Source organism: Vanrija pseudolonga, chromosome 1, assembly GCF_020906515.1.
Source record: "Vanrija pseudolonga chromosome 1, complete sequence".
In the NCBI taxonomy this organism is placed as follows: domain Eukaryota; kingdom Fungi; phylum Basidiomycota; class Tremellomycetes; order Trichosporonales; family Trichosporonaceae; genus Vanrija; species Vanrija pseudolonga.
Window position 1 is genome coordinate 4,151,251 of NC_085849.1, and position 13,869 is coordinate 4,165,119.

The window sequence follows — 13,869 nt, forward strand, 5'->3', positions numbered from 1 at the left end:
CTGGGGCACCGGTGAGTGGGGGCGGGGTCGGGGGGAGGAGGTCATTTATCGGTGGGGTATCTAAAGTGGGTGGCAGAGATGGGAGTTGAAGTGGGGTGACTGGGGTGGAGCATAGTGGCATAGTGGGACGCGGGGCCGCTGGCGTCAGCGTGGTGTCTCACCGAGATCATGTGGGCTTGGGCGGGCAACGAGGCGATGCGACCTGCGCAGAGATTGATTCATGCATTCCGCGTTGCAGGTGTCTCGGGGGCGATGCGCCGCGGCAGCGTCGGGCACGATACATAACGCTCAACGCGACTCGGAGCACCGGGCCCGTGAACAAACAGCACCACAACGGCAGGCGACAAGGGCGACAGCACCGACAAGCTCGCGGCAGAGCAAGCGCGTGTCGCGGCGCATTACACCCAGCAACAGCAAGGGCTACGACAAGGCGAGGTCGCCGGCATGCCTCCCCTCCCCTCCCCCTCGTCATCGAGCGCGCCGGCGCCGATCCTCCTCATCAGCGCCGACGGGGAGAGCTTCACGATCGAGGCGTTCCACCTCTTGGCCGCGAGGTGAGCCACCCCCTTCTCCCTCGCTGACCCTAAGCGCGCAGTTCCGCGCGCAGGCCTCAGCGCAAGACCTCGCCTCGACACCACCAATCCACTTCTTCGACCCCGCCATCGAGTCAGCGCCGACGCTGCGCCTGTTTCTGCAGCTCATAACGGCGGGGTCTCTCTCCCTTCCCCTGCCCAGCGGCAGTCTCGAGCCCGACACGCATCTCCACGCCCTCAACGCCCTAGTCCACTTCCTCATCAAGTGGGGCTGCGGCCCCGCGCTCTCGACGCTCACGCTACACCTGGGCGCCGAGCTACGCGCGCACCGCCTTGCGCCGTTATCGGCCTTCGTGCTCGCCAGCACGGCAAAGGACCTCGAGCTCGCGCTGAGCGCGCTCAAAGAGCGCAGGGACAAGGACGTGCGCTGGCCCAAAGGCTCCAAGAAGGAGCGCTGGGTCGCTGCGAAAGCCGGCGCGCGCGGGCTCGACGCCAAGAGCCTGCCGCTCGACGTGTGGCGCCTCATTCGGCCCAGCTACGTTTGGGCGCTCGTGCGTGCCTCTGGCGAGGCGGACTGGGATGAGAAGGGGTTCGATAGGGCGTTTGAGGAGTTTGTGCGCGCTGCCGACGACGCCGAGGGGAGGTAGGTTGTAGCAATGTACAGTTGTTGTCGTGATGCCGCCGGCTCGCGTATGTCATGAGCGCGCGCGCGAGGGCGCTGGCGCTAGGAGATGTCGGCGCTGTGTCCGATGACAGGCGGCGCGGAGCAAGCGCCGTCGCCGTCGCTGTCGCCACCACCGCCGCCGACTAGACCGGCACGGCACACATGCCCCAGATGTACTACTACCGACCTACGGCGAGCCGACATGAAACCTAACCTTGCTCGCTGCAGCGGCGGCATAACCTCGGAACTGTGTCCTACAGTCCTGTAACCCGCTGTAACCGTCTGAGACGGAGCTAGTCACTAGCAGCTAACAGCGCTGGCTCGCTGCCACGCCCACCCCCGCTGCCCGCCGCGCGAGTGATCGGCGGCGCGCCGTGCCCCGTGCCGTGCAGTTTCGTGCCGCGTCAACGACATTCCTTGTGGGTGACGGTGCGCGGGGAGTCGGGGAATAGGGGGGCCAGGGCAGCGACGAGACGGCTGTTGCTGCTCGGCGGACGAGTCGCCGCGAGAGCGCAGACTGCTGCCCGGCCATCCGCCACGCCGCGCTGCGCCAAGCCGCGCTCGTTGGCGAACAGTCGCAACAATTACGAGCACGAACACTGCCGTGCCGGCCTGTTGTCGAGTCGAGTTTACTCGCTCGCTCTCGCCGCTCCCCCGCCACACCCACATTCCAGGGGAGGAGACTAGGGCACGCATGAGCTAACCCTTATCGACCCTAGGCCCAGGGTCGTCCTTATCCAGCCTATCTGACGACGACTGACGACGGCGGGCGGGCGAGTGCGGCACCTCCGCTGCGACCTCGCTACCTCGCTACGACGTCGCTACCGTGTGTGTTCGGGTCTACTACGCTCTGCTCTGCCCGATGAGGCCGGTGTCGTGTCGTGTGGCATGATCAGCGTCAGCGAGCGCACGTTCGCGCGCATGTGGGCGGCGAGGTGTCCGCGAAACCGGCGTCCTGCTCTGCTTGCTCGCTACATGCCCTCGAATGACTGCACGCGCACGTGTAACACCGCTGGGCCCCAAAAGCCACGCCGCAGCCGTCGCTCATGCAACGGGGGCGGAGATGGTGGGCGTTGTCGCCGTCGCATCGGGTCGGACATGGCGACGGACGACGGGGCCCACGCACGCACCACGCCGCCAGCCCAACCCCGGCATGCCCGGTCGACGTCACCAAGTCCGCAACGACGCTCGCCACACGCATACGCGGTGCGTTTGGTCGCCGCAGCAGCAGGAGCAGGAGCAACTCGCACGTCTGTTGGTTGGTCGCTGCCGCACGCAGCAGCACCACCTCCTGCACAGCACAGTCAGTGGCGCCCGCCCGCCCGCTGTTGATCACCGACCGATCGTTAGCGCGGTGCCCTGGGCCGGCCAGCAAGCCGGCGGGCCGTGGCCCAGGTGCTCGTCGCCGGTCCAGCCCACCCAGCCCACCACGCCGTCAACCCGTCCAGCCATGTCTCACTTGTTGTATCAAGCCTGCTCGCCTGCTCGCTCGTCTGCCGGTCACCCACGGCCAATAGACACCCGGTGCCCCGGCGCCCGCCCCTCACGCGCCACCCCTCGGCGCCCACATGCACACCACCCCACCCTCGTCATCCTCGTCATCGGTGACCGTCATCAACGACACGTTACATAGGAACTGTTCGGCTTGTATCCAAAAAATAAAAGAAACCAGTCTAGCACACTCTATAGGTGGGAAAGGGGGTAAGGGTGCAATCTCGTAATCCAAGTGGCGAAGCGGTGATTACACCCACCCTATCAGCTCCCATGTTGACCTTGACGACGGACTCTATGTCGCCTGTCAACTCTGCTCACGCCTCGTTCTATTGGCTTACGCCTGTCCGTCCAGCTCCATCAGGTGCACAGGCGATGTATGCCGGCTGCTGGAAAACGAAGGGAGCGACGGCTTGCCGTGGTCATTGTGGTGGCCGAGCGGTGGGAGGCGAGTGGGAGGCGACGACGCAGTCAGAACGCTCTTGGGCGAGGGGTTGGTCGTCGTAGCCGTCGACGGTGTCTCGGAGCCGCGGAGCAAGGGCGTCATGCCAAACGCCGCACGCACAGAGTGCGCAAGCTGCGAGTGGTTGTTGGTCGACGTAGAGTGCACGGGCGAAGACGAACGCGAGCCAACGGGGCTAACGTGCGTCGAGAGCGAGTATCCGCCCACACCGTGGAGCGACGAGAACGACGCCGATGTTGTGGGGGGAGGCAGCGTGCGGTCGTTGTGAGGCGGGGGTGGAGGGATCGACGACGAGTTGAGAATCTCTTCGACCGACTTGTGGTGCGAGTCGGGCAGCTTGGGAGGCGACATACGCGACTTGGAGGCTCCAACGCGGGGAGATGCGGGCATCGAGCTCAACGCAGAGTGGTGGCCGTGGTGACCGTGGTGCGTGTACGGGTGAGCACGGTTCTTGGCGTCACGCGCAGTGTGCGAGCCGTGGCCGTGTTTTCCGGACGAAGCAGAGTGGCCTCCTTCCACGGGGCTGCCAGCGCGCGAGTTGGCACGCGAAGGGTTGCGAGAGTGGATCGGGCTCGTCACTGCAGAAACTGGGGCAGTTACAGCGTTTCGGCCAGCAAAGAGGCTCATGCCGCGCATACCGGCGAGCACGGGGCTCGTAGCCGGGAAGTGGGGCTCAAAATGGCCAGCAGGCGGCATCTCGTCATCCGACGAGTCGTCAGAAGACGGGCTGGGTGCCCGCGACGGCTCGGCAGAGGGTGCGAGCGAGGCGTGGGAAGAGCGGTGGCTGTGCAGGTTGACCGGGTGCTGCGAGGGGTAGAGGTGGTGGCCGTGGTGGCCGTTGTGGCTGCCACCACCACCACCGCCAGACTGGCGGGGAGGAGCAGCGTGCTTCTGCTTCTGCACCTGGAGCGAGTGCTGCTGCTGAAGACGAGCAAGCTGCTGCTGCAGGCTGGCGTGGTGCAGGTGGTACGAGCTGCCGCCAGGAGCACCGCCAGAGAGCTTGGTCAGGTCCTCGGCCGAACCAAGGTTGGAACGGTCCTTGGGCGTGCTACCGTTGCTCGAGTGGTGGCCGTCGTTGCCACCAGAGCCCGAGCCGTGACCAGCACCGCCGGCGCTGTGGCCGTTGTTCACTCCGTTACCGTGGCCTCCGCCAAGGCAGTTGGGGCACGCGGCAGTCTGGCGAGCGACCTTGAGGCGCTTGCGGTAGCTCTTGTGGCAGTCCTCGTGGCAGCAGGTCGGGGGGACCAGGTACGTGGGGTCAGCGAGCGTACCCGCGGGCACCGCTGGGTGGTTGGCGGTCGCAGGCTGCGGGGCCGAGACGGGGAAAACGATTTGGCCGCCGCCCGGTGCAGGGGCTCCCTGCGAGAAGCGCTCGCGGTCGTTGCTCGAGAAGCCGTAGCTCTGCTGGTTGGGAGCCGAGAAGCTGTTGTTGGCAGGGGTCGACGAACCGGGGCTGCCGCCGTTGCTCTTGCGGCCGGCACCAGCCGCAATCTGACGGTGGCGAAGCTCGTACTCGGCACGACGGAAAGCCTCGTGCCTCTCAAGCTCGTAAAGCTGGTCCGAAGCGGCGGCGGCGAGGGCAGAAATGTCGTTCATGCCACCCGAAGCACCGTTGCCCATGGGGAGCGGGGGAAGGTAAGAGCCGCTGTAGTTGTCGTGGCGGTCAAAGTCCATACCGTACGAGGGGCCGAGGTGGGGGAGGTGGCCTCCACGGCGGTCCTCCATCTCGTGCTGGGGTTGATATCAGCCACCTGGTTACGCCGCCACTCGGACCCCCACTGGAGAACAAAAACCACTCACGTCTTCGTCGTCGTGTCTTGTTGCCTTGGCCTTTGATCCGTTCTCAGCTGCAGGGGGCAGGTGGATGCGGGCATGTCGGGTCAACTCGTCTGAACGTGAGAAACGTTTGTCGCAGCCGGGGTGGGTGCACGCGTGCGGCTTTTCGCCCGTGTGGGTGCGAATGTGACGAGTCTATCGCGCGTTAGTATTGCGTCTTGCCTCGTGCGATAAGGGCGCGGCCAATAACACTAACCTGGTGCTCAAGACGGTAGAAAGCACGGTCACACAAGGGGCACTTGTATGGACGAGGAATCTTGCTCTTGTCCATGTTGAGCGCGGCGTCTGTGAGCGCCTTGACCGCGGGGTCGTTTGGGTCGAGACGGCCCGTGATGGGATCGGGCACGGGGGTGGGGAGCGAAGCGAGGGGGTTGTTGTTTTCAGCGCCGCCGTCGTTGGCCGACGCCATGGTTGCTGGATGAGACGACATGGCCGAAGAAGCAAAGACGCGAAAAAGATGCGTTTCAGGGGTGATGTAAGCCTTTTGTGTGCAAGAGCAAAGCACTAAAGACTAGCGGGTACCCGTGGGATGGAGGAGGGGGGTAACTGCGTGGAGTAGTATCAATTGCGCCGGCTTGTTCGGACGCGGGGTGGGGGGTGGGGGTGGGAGTGTAGGATAAGGATGGACGTGGGTTGTTGCAAAAAAAAATAAAGAGGAACGGGGGGGAGACACGAGAGTCTAAAGTCGGTGTCGACGTGTGTGGGGTGGCGTGCCGGGAGGGGGGGTGGCCAAACAATGTGGTGGTGGTGGCAAAGAAATCAAGTCGGATGGCGAATGGAGGAAAAGACTTGATGTGTCGGTGCTACCGTGTTGGATGGATGATGTTGTAGAAGAGAAGAGAGAAGAGACGTGATGGATGGGTGGGAAGTATCTCTTGTGGGATGCGGCAATGGAGATATGAGAGGGTGGGGTAGGAGCGCGGGGCCGGGAGGGGAGGCGAGTGCCGTGCCAGCAGGGGGGGGGGGGGGGGGAACGTGTGTCGCGGTAGTGCCCGATTGCGCAAACGATGCGTGCGTTTAAAACCAGGGGTGCTGCGCTGGTGCGTTGTCGCGTTGGAATGCAGTGGCCGTGATGGATGCCAGCGACAGAGGTATGTGGAACCAATGACTGGTACCAGGAGACGGAGTTGTTGTGATTGTGGAGTCGGGGAAGAGAATGTTGTTGGCGACAGAGTGGAGTAGGATAAGACAAAAAGTGCTGGGGGTGGGTGTGGGTGGGCGCAGACGGGCGGCGGCGGCGGCAGGTGGCAGGTGGCCAGGTGGGTGAGGGCGTTGGCAGGCAGCCAGGCAGGATCGGGTCGGTTGGTCGTCGTGGGGGCGGCACGCCAGTGGCGGCGTGATTGCGAGCCTGCTGTCAGCCGGGCTCGTAATGCGGTCGCAACGCGGGCGAGGGGGGCTGGGCGGCAGGCAGCAGCAGCAGTAACTTGGTGTAGCAATGCCAGCGTGGGTCGGTCGATTTGTCGGCACAATGGCATGCCATTCAGCCAGCCAGCCAGCCAGCTGCCAGTTCTGTTGACCGTGTTGGGCCCTTGGCCTCCCTTTCGCCCCGCGCTCTCCTTCTTGCCCTGACTGTCAGGTGCTGTGTGTACGTGTGTTCGTGCTTGCTTTGCTGACCGACTCGGCCTTCTTCTCGCTCGCTGCCCTCGCCTGAATCGGGCAGCAAGTCAGCCAACCAGCCAGCCAGCCAACTCTCTCTCGCCCTATTCGCTCCGATGAGCCCCGTCCAATTTTTTTTCGTCGTCCACTCGATGGACCCTTTCAAGACGTCAGTGGGATATGGGCCATTTTTATTTTTTTTTCCACCGTAGCGACCTGACGTGCGTGGTGCCAGAGCCTCGAAGCCCCTGGGGCTGTCCCCCCCCCCCCCCCCCTACCCCCCCGCTGCGTGCCCCTCACGTCTGCCGCCGGGTTGTCGAGTCGGCTGTCTCAGGGCACCACATATCTCTCTAGACGATTAAGGGTCCAGGCTAGTAGACACATTCTCGGACGGGTGCATTTCCCCGCCTCCCCCCGCCGCCCCCGCCTGCGCCTGGCGGTGTCAATGGCGCGATATGGTGGCAACTGGCGTGCGGTCATGTCAGCGCGACAGGGAGGGCGGGCGTTGCCCACTGCCGCTTTGAACGCTTGTCTGGCCACACACGACTCACACAGCCAAGCCCCGCCCTTCCCTCTCCTCGTCCTATCGGCCGTCAACACGCCGTGTCGACCGAGTCACCTTCGCCCGGCTTGGCTCGGCCCGCACCATGGCTCCACTCTGGTATCCGCCTTTCCCGGCCATTGTCATGCGCATGCCACTCAATGACACGACTATCCGGACCTCGACCAACCCCCCCCCCCCCCCCTCGGCCCTGTTCCGGTATCCTTGATCCTGCAGGCATGCTGCCCGTTGGAATCGCACCTGACTTGTGCCCCTTTCAAAATTTGTAGAGCAGTGCGGTGCTGCCGCCGACATGCACCGATTGTCGTCGGCTGTCGCTTGGCTTGCCTTTTTTACCCGACATCACCCGTGGGGCATCATAGGGCGCCGATGTGGTTCTCCAGCACACGTGAAGAACTGGGGGCGGCGCGGTGGAAATTGATCCCGCTGCGAAGCTTCGTGCTCTAGGCGAGCCACACCCGGCCTGCGCCTTTCTCTGCACGCCTAATTTGATTCCGTCTCTTGCCACGCGAGTTGACTTCTTTGAAGGGCTGCTCGAATGCTCGTCGCCGACTGATGTCCACGGCGAGAGAGATAGATGCCAAAGTCCAAGTTGCATCTCCAAGCAGACAACACACTCACATCTTAGACTCTGAAACGCACGTCGGTACACTTGCACGGCGACTGCCCCCCCTCCCCCTCGTTCACGACCTCCCCCTCCCCCCGGCTCCCCTTCCCTCGGCGGAATGGCGACCTCTCACGAACAATCAACGGCCACCGTGCTCCAGGCACTCCAGACTTTGTACCACGACCCAGACTCGGCAGCAAAGAAGAGGGCAAACGAATGGCTTGAAGAGTTTCAGCACAGCGTAGGTTAAGCTTACTGTGGCCTCTCTAACCTCGCAGGTCGACGCTTGGCAGACATGTCATACGCTGCTCGTATCGCCAGAGGCCCCGCTCGAAGGTCGCCTGTTCTCTGCACAGACACTGAGGGCAAAGGTATGTTGTTGCCACTTGCATATCGCGCTTTCTGACACCACAAAAAGATTCTCTATGATCTCCCCCAGGTTCCCAGAGACTCACTGCCATCGCTGCGCGACTCGCTCCTCGACTCGCTGGCACCTCTGACGCAGCCCGGCGCCCCAGCTGGCTCGCGGGCCGTCTTGACACAACTCAGCTTGGCCCTTGCCGACCTCGCACTCCAGATGCCAGAATGGACTAGCGTTGTGCAGGGCATGATTGAGCGCTTCGGACAGGACCCATCGACCGTCATTGTCCTGCTGCGCTTCCTCTCGTCGCTTGCCGAGGAATCCTTGAACCAGAGGCTGCCAGTTCCAGTAGGTTGACGGCATGGGGCAAAGGGACGACGAACAATTCTAACACTCCACCACCCAGCCCGAGGGATCTGACATCTACGATGCGCTCGTCAGCGACGCGGCCGAGAGCGTCGTCAACATCCTGTCAATGTACATCCAGGCCGAAGGCTTGACGCCCCAGATCAAGACGGCCATCTTCGAGACGATGCGGAGCTGGCTCCGGGCCGGCGAGCTCCCCGTCACAGTCGTGGGCCAGAGCCCGCTCTTCCCGGCCATGTTTGACGCGCTCGAGCCCGACGACCTGTTTGACTCGGCCGTCGACGTCATTTGCGACCTCATCCACGAGACGCAGGAGATCCACGACAACATGGAGGTCGTGCAACAGATCCTCCCCCGGCTTATCGCCCTCCGCCCCAAGCTCGACCAGTACACCGACGACCCGGACAGGATACGAGGCTACTGCCGCATGTTCTGCGAGGCCGGCGAGTGCTACCGTGACCTTATCAAGCTCCACCCGCGCGAGGCCTACCCCCTCGTCGAGGCCATCATGGTCTGCACGGCGTACCCCGACCTGGACATTGTGCCGATTACCTTCCAGTTCTGGTGGATCCTGGCGGGCATTGTCAACCGTCAATCCAACCTGCACAATGACCCCAACTTTGCGCCCTACATCCAGATCTTTGGCCAGCTCCAGTCGACTATTATCCGCCACCTCCACTTCCCGGCGGACAATGAGAGCCAGACGGCGCAGGAGCGTGACGAGTTCAGGACCTTCCGCCACCGCATGGGCGACACGCTCAAGGACTGCTGCCAAGTGCTCGGCGCGTCGGCTTGTCTCAAGAAGTCGTACGACCTTGTCATTGAAGCCATGGCCAAGCCCACGCCCTCCTGGCAGGAGATTGAGGCGCCCCTGTTCTCAATGCGCTCGATGGGCGCCGAGGTCGACCCCGATGACGACGAGGTCATGCCGCACATTATGGACCTCCTGCCCAAGCTCCCCGAGCACCCTCGTATCCGCTACGCCGCGATTCTCGTCATCTCGCGCTACACCCAGTGGATCGACCGTCACCCACAGAATCTCGCGTTCCAGCTTGGTTACGTCTCGGCTGGCTTCGACATGGCCGAGGACGAGGTGTCGGCGGCGGCAGCCCAGGCGATGAAGTTCCTGTGCCAGGACTGCAACCGTCACTTAGTGCCCTTCCTGCCTCAGCTGCACACGTTTGTCACCACCGTTGGTCACAAGCTCGACCAGGCCGACATGGTCGAGGTGTGCGAGGCTATCGCCTATGTCATTCAGACGCTCCCGACCGAGGAGGCAGCCCAGGCTCTGCAGACGTTTACCCAGCCACTCATCGAGCGGGTTGCTCTCGTGGCCAACGCCGCTGCCGAGGCGCCCAAGCCCGAGCTCCAAAAGGTCGCCGACGCACTCGAGCAGCTGGACGCGTACCTTGCTGTCATTCGCACCCTCAACCCTCTCCCCGAGTCATGCTTTGCGACCGCCGCGACGGTGTACTCTGTCCTTGACACCCTCCTGTCCAAGTACGCGCTGAGATACTACATCTCGGAGCGTGTCGGCTCGATCCTCCGTCGCGGACTTACCTTCTTCCCAGAGCGCGCTCTCGAGCCGGTCATTCAGCCCCTCCTGGAGCGCATGGCAACGTCGTTTTCGCAGACTGGCTACGCCTCGTATCTCTGGATTACTGGCAAGGTGGCATCAAAGTTTGGCGAGTCGGCCCAGCAGCCAGGGAACGAAGCCCTTGCTGCCCTCTTGGTCGGTGCATTCCAAAACGTCACCGCGTCGCTCGACAAGCTCTTGCAGGTCAAGACTGCAGTTGAGATTGCCGATGTCATGGACGACTACGTGCACTGCTTCATGGCGTACATCAACGCGCTGCCAGTTCAAACGCTGGCGTCCCCGGCGATTCCTCAGGCCGTGTCTCACACACTCCAGGCGTTGCTGTGCCCTGCCCCGCAGACCATCCTCGTCTCACTCGACACGCTCGCCCTCCTCGCGCAGAGAATGCAGCATGCGCCGTTCCTCGCGCTCCTCCAGCCCGTCTTTGCGCAGTACGCCAAGCTCATCCTGCAGCTCGTGCTTTCGGGCGTCGTCTCGGGCTACCCCGAGGAAGGGTTTGACCAGGTCCCTATCATCGTCCAGGCGACGGTCGTGTCCGTGTCGCCTGCCGACGCCGAGCAGTATGCGGCCGAGGCGCTTGACAAGATTCCCGGCCACACCCTCCCTGCTTCCGAGAAGCAAAAGTTTGCCGCCGAGCTGCATGCGTACCTTACACCGGGGTCCGGCGGCCCCGACAAGCTCAAACTTGCGCTCGTCCAGCTCATGCGTGCGGCCAGACGGGCTCGCGAGCGCGGCAGGCAGTCGCGCAAGAGCCTCGGTGGGCTCTGAGCACCTCTCCCCTCCACCCAATCACCTTACATACCCAAAACCCCCAAGCAAACCCCCCACATCTAGGCATTTTTAATCGACAACGTAGAAGTCATAGGGCCGCGCGCGCGGCTGGTAACGAACCCGGACAGCATGTGGATGAGAGCGAGTTGACGGCAATTGGCATGGGACCGGTGTGCATGGTGTGCATGTTGGCCACTCACGAGCGGGCTTAATGCTACGTGAGGACGCCCGTAGATGTCTATGCATTCAGCACGACGGCGAAGGTGGGGTGTGGGGGGCAGTGAGGTGCGGAGACTGACCGGTGAGGAGGCCATCTTGACTCGTCGACGACGTCGTGCTGCATGCCTCGAAAACGTCATGCACGCCAGAGGAGGGCCTGGGCGAGGCGTGATTGAATGCGGGGTGCGGGGAATCGGCGCTGGCAGCTGACATGCATGCACGCAGCATTGCCCAGCACAGGTGTATGGTTTATGCGCGGTGCGATGGATTACCACTTCTCCGCGCTCTCGGCCGCTGATTAGTACGCCACTGTCACTTGGCACGCACCAATGCTCGGCTGGAGCTGCCAGATAAAGACGCCGACGAGGGCTACGCAGGGACAAGTGTGTCATGATGCTGGCCATCGTCGCGCCGGAGGAACTCTACGAGTATCCCCGGGCCAACGACAGTGGCTGGTGTCGCGTGGCTCGGCTACTGTCTCGGTGACGACAGGCTATGGCGCGGGCGCGAGCCGAACGACGTTAAATAGTGCGAGATGTGGTGTCTGGTAACATTGCATCTTGCACCACCACTTGCACAACTTGCATCTCTTGCTCGCTCACGACTCGCTCAAACGGCCGAGGCAACACGACCCCCGCCCCCACCACCACGCTGCCGAAACAATCCGACCTGGCTCTCCGAGCCACCACCACCCGCAGCGCCTACCCCACCCCGCCGACCTCCCCCATGGCGACCGCGGCAGCCGTCAAGCTCAGCCCGGCACTCAAGGCGCTCATCGCCGCCCCGCATGCGAGGGGAGAAGCGCTCGCTGCGCCCGCGCGGCAGGTGACGAATGCGCTGTTTGACCGTCTCCGCGGCCGCGGCGAGGCGGGCGGCGTCGGCCGCGAGACGTGGCTGAGTGTCGGGTCTGCGGTGCTGTTCACGGTCAACTCGCCCGACGCGGTGACTGCGCTGTACAACTATGCGGCGGAGGGCGAGGGCGTGGCGGGCAAGGTCGAGGTCGCTGTTGTGAGTTGGGAGAGATGGGGGGGACGGGGGGAGTGAAGCTGACGCGCTCGACTAGATCATGCGCGAGATCGGCCTCAAGTGTATCTCTTTCAACGGCATCCCGAAGACCATCAACAACCTGAACTTTCTGTACGACCACTTGTCTGCCGACGTGCAGGCGGGTCTGAGCAAGGAGCCGCAGAGGTGAGCGGGTGCAGGTGCAGCGCACCCTCCTGGGCTGAGCTGATGCTGGTGCCTAGGCAACCACACGACATCGCGGCGCTGTACAAGCGTGGCCTGGGGCTCTGGGACGGCATCTACGAGCCGCACAGCGCGAAGCTGATCGCCAAACTGTCAGCGTCGCACCCCGATCTGGCGGTGCACATCCTCAACAGCCACTACGGCCCGCTGCTGTCCGACCCGGCGGGCCCGGCCTTACCGGGAGCATTCAAGCTCGGCCGCGTGCTCACCTCGGTGGTCGCGATCGCCGCGCTGCGCGCGCAGACCGGCGTCGGGCCGCAGGTCACCTCGCACGTGTTCGGGCTCAAGAAGGCCCTCCTGCCCGGCGGCGGCGGCGAGGGGTCCACGCTGCAGGGGCAGGAGTGGCTCACCTCCGACGAGGGCGTCACATGGGTTCTGGAGAGCGTGGACGACGCCACGGCTGTCATTCGGGACGGCGCGACACGGAACCGCGCGGCGAGTCTGTAGAGGGAAGGGGTGGTGACAAGGTAGCAAGAGCAGTATGAATGTTGTATGCCAAGGCGAACGCCTTTCGGCGCGGAGAGAGACGAGCAACCAGGCGACACCGGTGCCCAGCAGGTCCAGGACAAGGGGTAGTAACACGTGGCCAGTGACCGGCGATCGCAGCGAGGCCGACGCCGACGCCGCCGGCGAGCACGCCGAGGCGGACACAAGCCAAGCCAAGCAACACTCCCCCACCTCGGTCTCCATCACGCCTGACGCCTCGCCTCGCGCCTCGGCCCGGTGTCCGGCCGGCGACGCGGCGGGGCACCTCACACCTCAACTGGCCCGCGCACGCGCACGCGCACTGCTCACGGTCCGCGTCGTTATCGGACAAACTGACGTCGTCGACTCCGGTGACATGCTGCATGCGCCACACTAACGAGGCGTCACCGTGTGCTGTTCTCCATATCTCAGCGAGCGGCTCCACCTCGTCTCCGCGTCGTCTCGAGTCGTCTCCATGCCCCCCGCCGACCCCCACGTCCACAGCGACGGGGCAACATGCGGCCGTGGGCAAGGTGAGCTGGCCTCGCGACGACGAGCGCTCGTGACCTGCCTCGTCGCTCGCCATCGCGTCGCCCAAAATACACGGCGGGCAAACAGGCCCCACCGATGCTCCGTTCGTCCCTCCTCTCGCCCGTGGGTCCTCGGCGCGAGCGAATCGACGGGCGAGCGAGCGCGCAATGGTGCTCGTTGTTTTCGAACTGCCATTCGAAATGGCGAGTGGAGGCGTGGAGAGGGGGCTGGGTGACGGGGAAACTGGCGTGTCGGGCCGAATGGCGAGAGGTGCCCTGCGGGGTAGTGTCGACGTTGCTGCATGCGTAAGTGAGTACTGCAGATGGATGCTTGCTGCTTTCTCGCCACCAACGCCGCGCTTGCGCTTGCGCTTGCGGTGTTGTTGATGAGTTGATCAACCCCGCGCGACTCAATGTCGGAGATGAACGAGGGCCGTGTCAGAGTTGTTGCATGCCACGGGGGTGTCCGAATGCCTAACACCGTGGCAGTGGCTGTTGCTGGCTGTCAGTTGTCAGAGTCAGTCATGCAGTCAGTCAGTCAAGACTCCAAGTCACATGCT

General features: G+C 63.8%; 4 protein-coding genes across 5 annotated transcripts; 3 read left to right on the forward strand and 1 right to left on the reverse strand.

The window, feature by feature from the left end:
* Positions 1 to 444: 444 nt before the first annotated feature.
* Positions 445 to 1,180, forward strand: LOC62_01G001554 (uncharacterized protein; the record flags this gene model as incomplete). The annotated part of the gene is made up of 2 exons (XM_062768050.1): positions 445 to 554; positions 589 to 1,180. 2 exons carry the CDS (start codon positions 445 to 447, stop codon positions 1,178 to 1,180), a joined length of 702 nt encoding a protein of 233 aa, XP_062624034.1.
* A 1,628-nt stretch (positions 1,181 to 2,808) lies between these two features.
* Positions 2,809 to 6,138, reverse strand: creA_1 (DNA-binding protein creA; the record flags this gene model as incomplete). 2 transcript variants are annotated; one of them, XM_062768051.1, is made up of 4 exons in its annotated part: positions 5,184 to 6,138; positions 4,952 to 5,122; positions 3,030 to 4,882; positions 2,939 to 2,969 (listed from the first exon to the last, which is right to left on the reverse strand). In XM_062768051.1, exons 1-4 carry the CDS (start codon positions 5,415 to 5,417, stop codon positions 2,939 to 2,941), a joined length of 2,289 nt encoding a protein of 762 aa, XP_062624035.1. In that variant the 5' UTR covers positions 5,418 to 6,138. The 2 variants fall into 2 exon arrangements, with proteins under 2 accessions (XP_062624036.1, XP_062624035.1); XM_062768052.1 differs by having other exon boundaries at positions 2,809 to 4,882.
* A 1,673-nt stretch (positions 6,139 to 7,811) lies between these two features.
* Positions 7,812 to 11,103, forward strand: SPBC11G11.07 (putative protein). The gene is made up of 4 exons (XM_062768053.1): positions 7,812 to 7,993; positions 8,031 to 8,123; positions 8,171 to 8,461; positions 8,520 to 11,103. Exons 1-4 carry the CDS (start codon positions 7,871 to 7,873, stop codon positions 10,842 to 10,844), a joined length of 2,832 nt encoding a protein of 943 aa, XP_062624037.1. The 5' UTR covers positions 7,812 to 7,870; the 3' UTR covers positions 10,845 to 11,103.
* A 528-nt stretch (positions 11,104 to 11,631) lies between these two features.
* ALG3_1 (Dol-P-Man:Man(5)GlcNAc(2)-PP-Dol alpha-1,3-mannosyltransferase) lies at positions 11,632 to 12,819 on the forward strand. The gene is made up of 3 exons (XM_062768054.1): positions 11,632 to 12,074; positions 12,130 to 12,257; positions 12,314 to 12,819. The coding sequence occupies exons 1-3, from the start codon at positions 11,793 to 11,795 to the stop codon at positions 12,759 to 12,761; spliced, it is 858 nt and encodes a 285-aa protein (XP_062624038.1). The 5' UTR covers positions 11,632 to 11,792; the 3' UTR covers positions 12,762 to 12,819.
* The last annotated feature ends 1,050 nt before the right edge of the window (positions 12,820 to 13,869 follow it).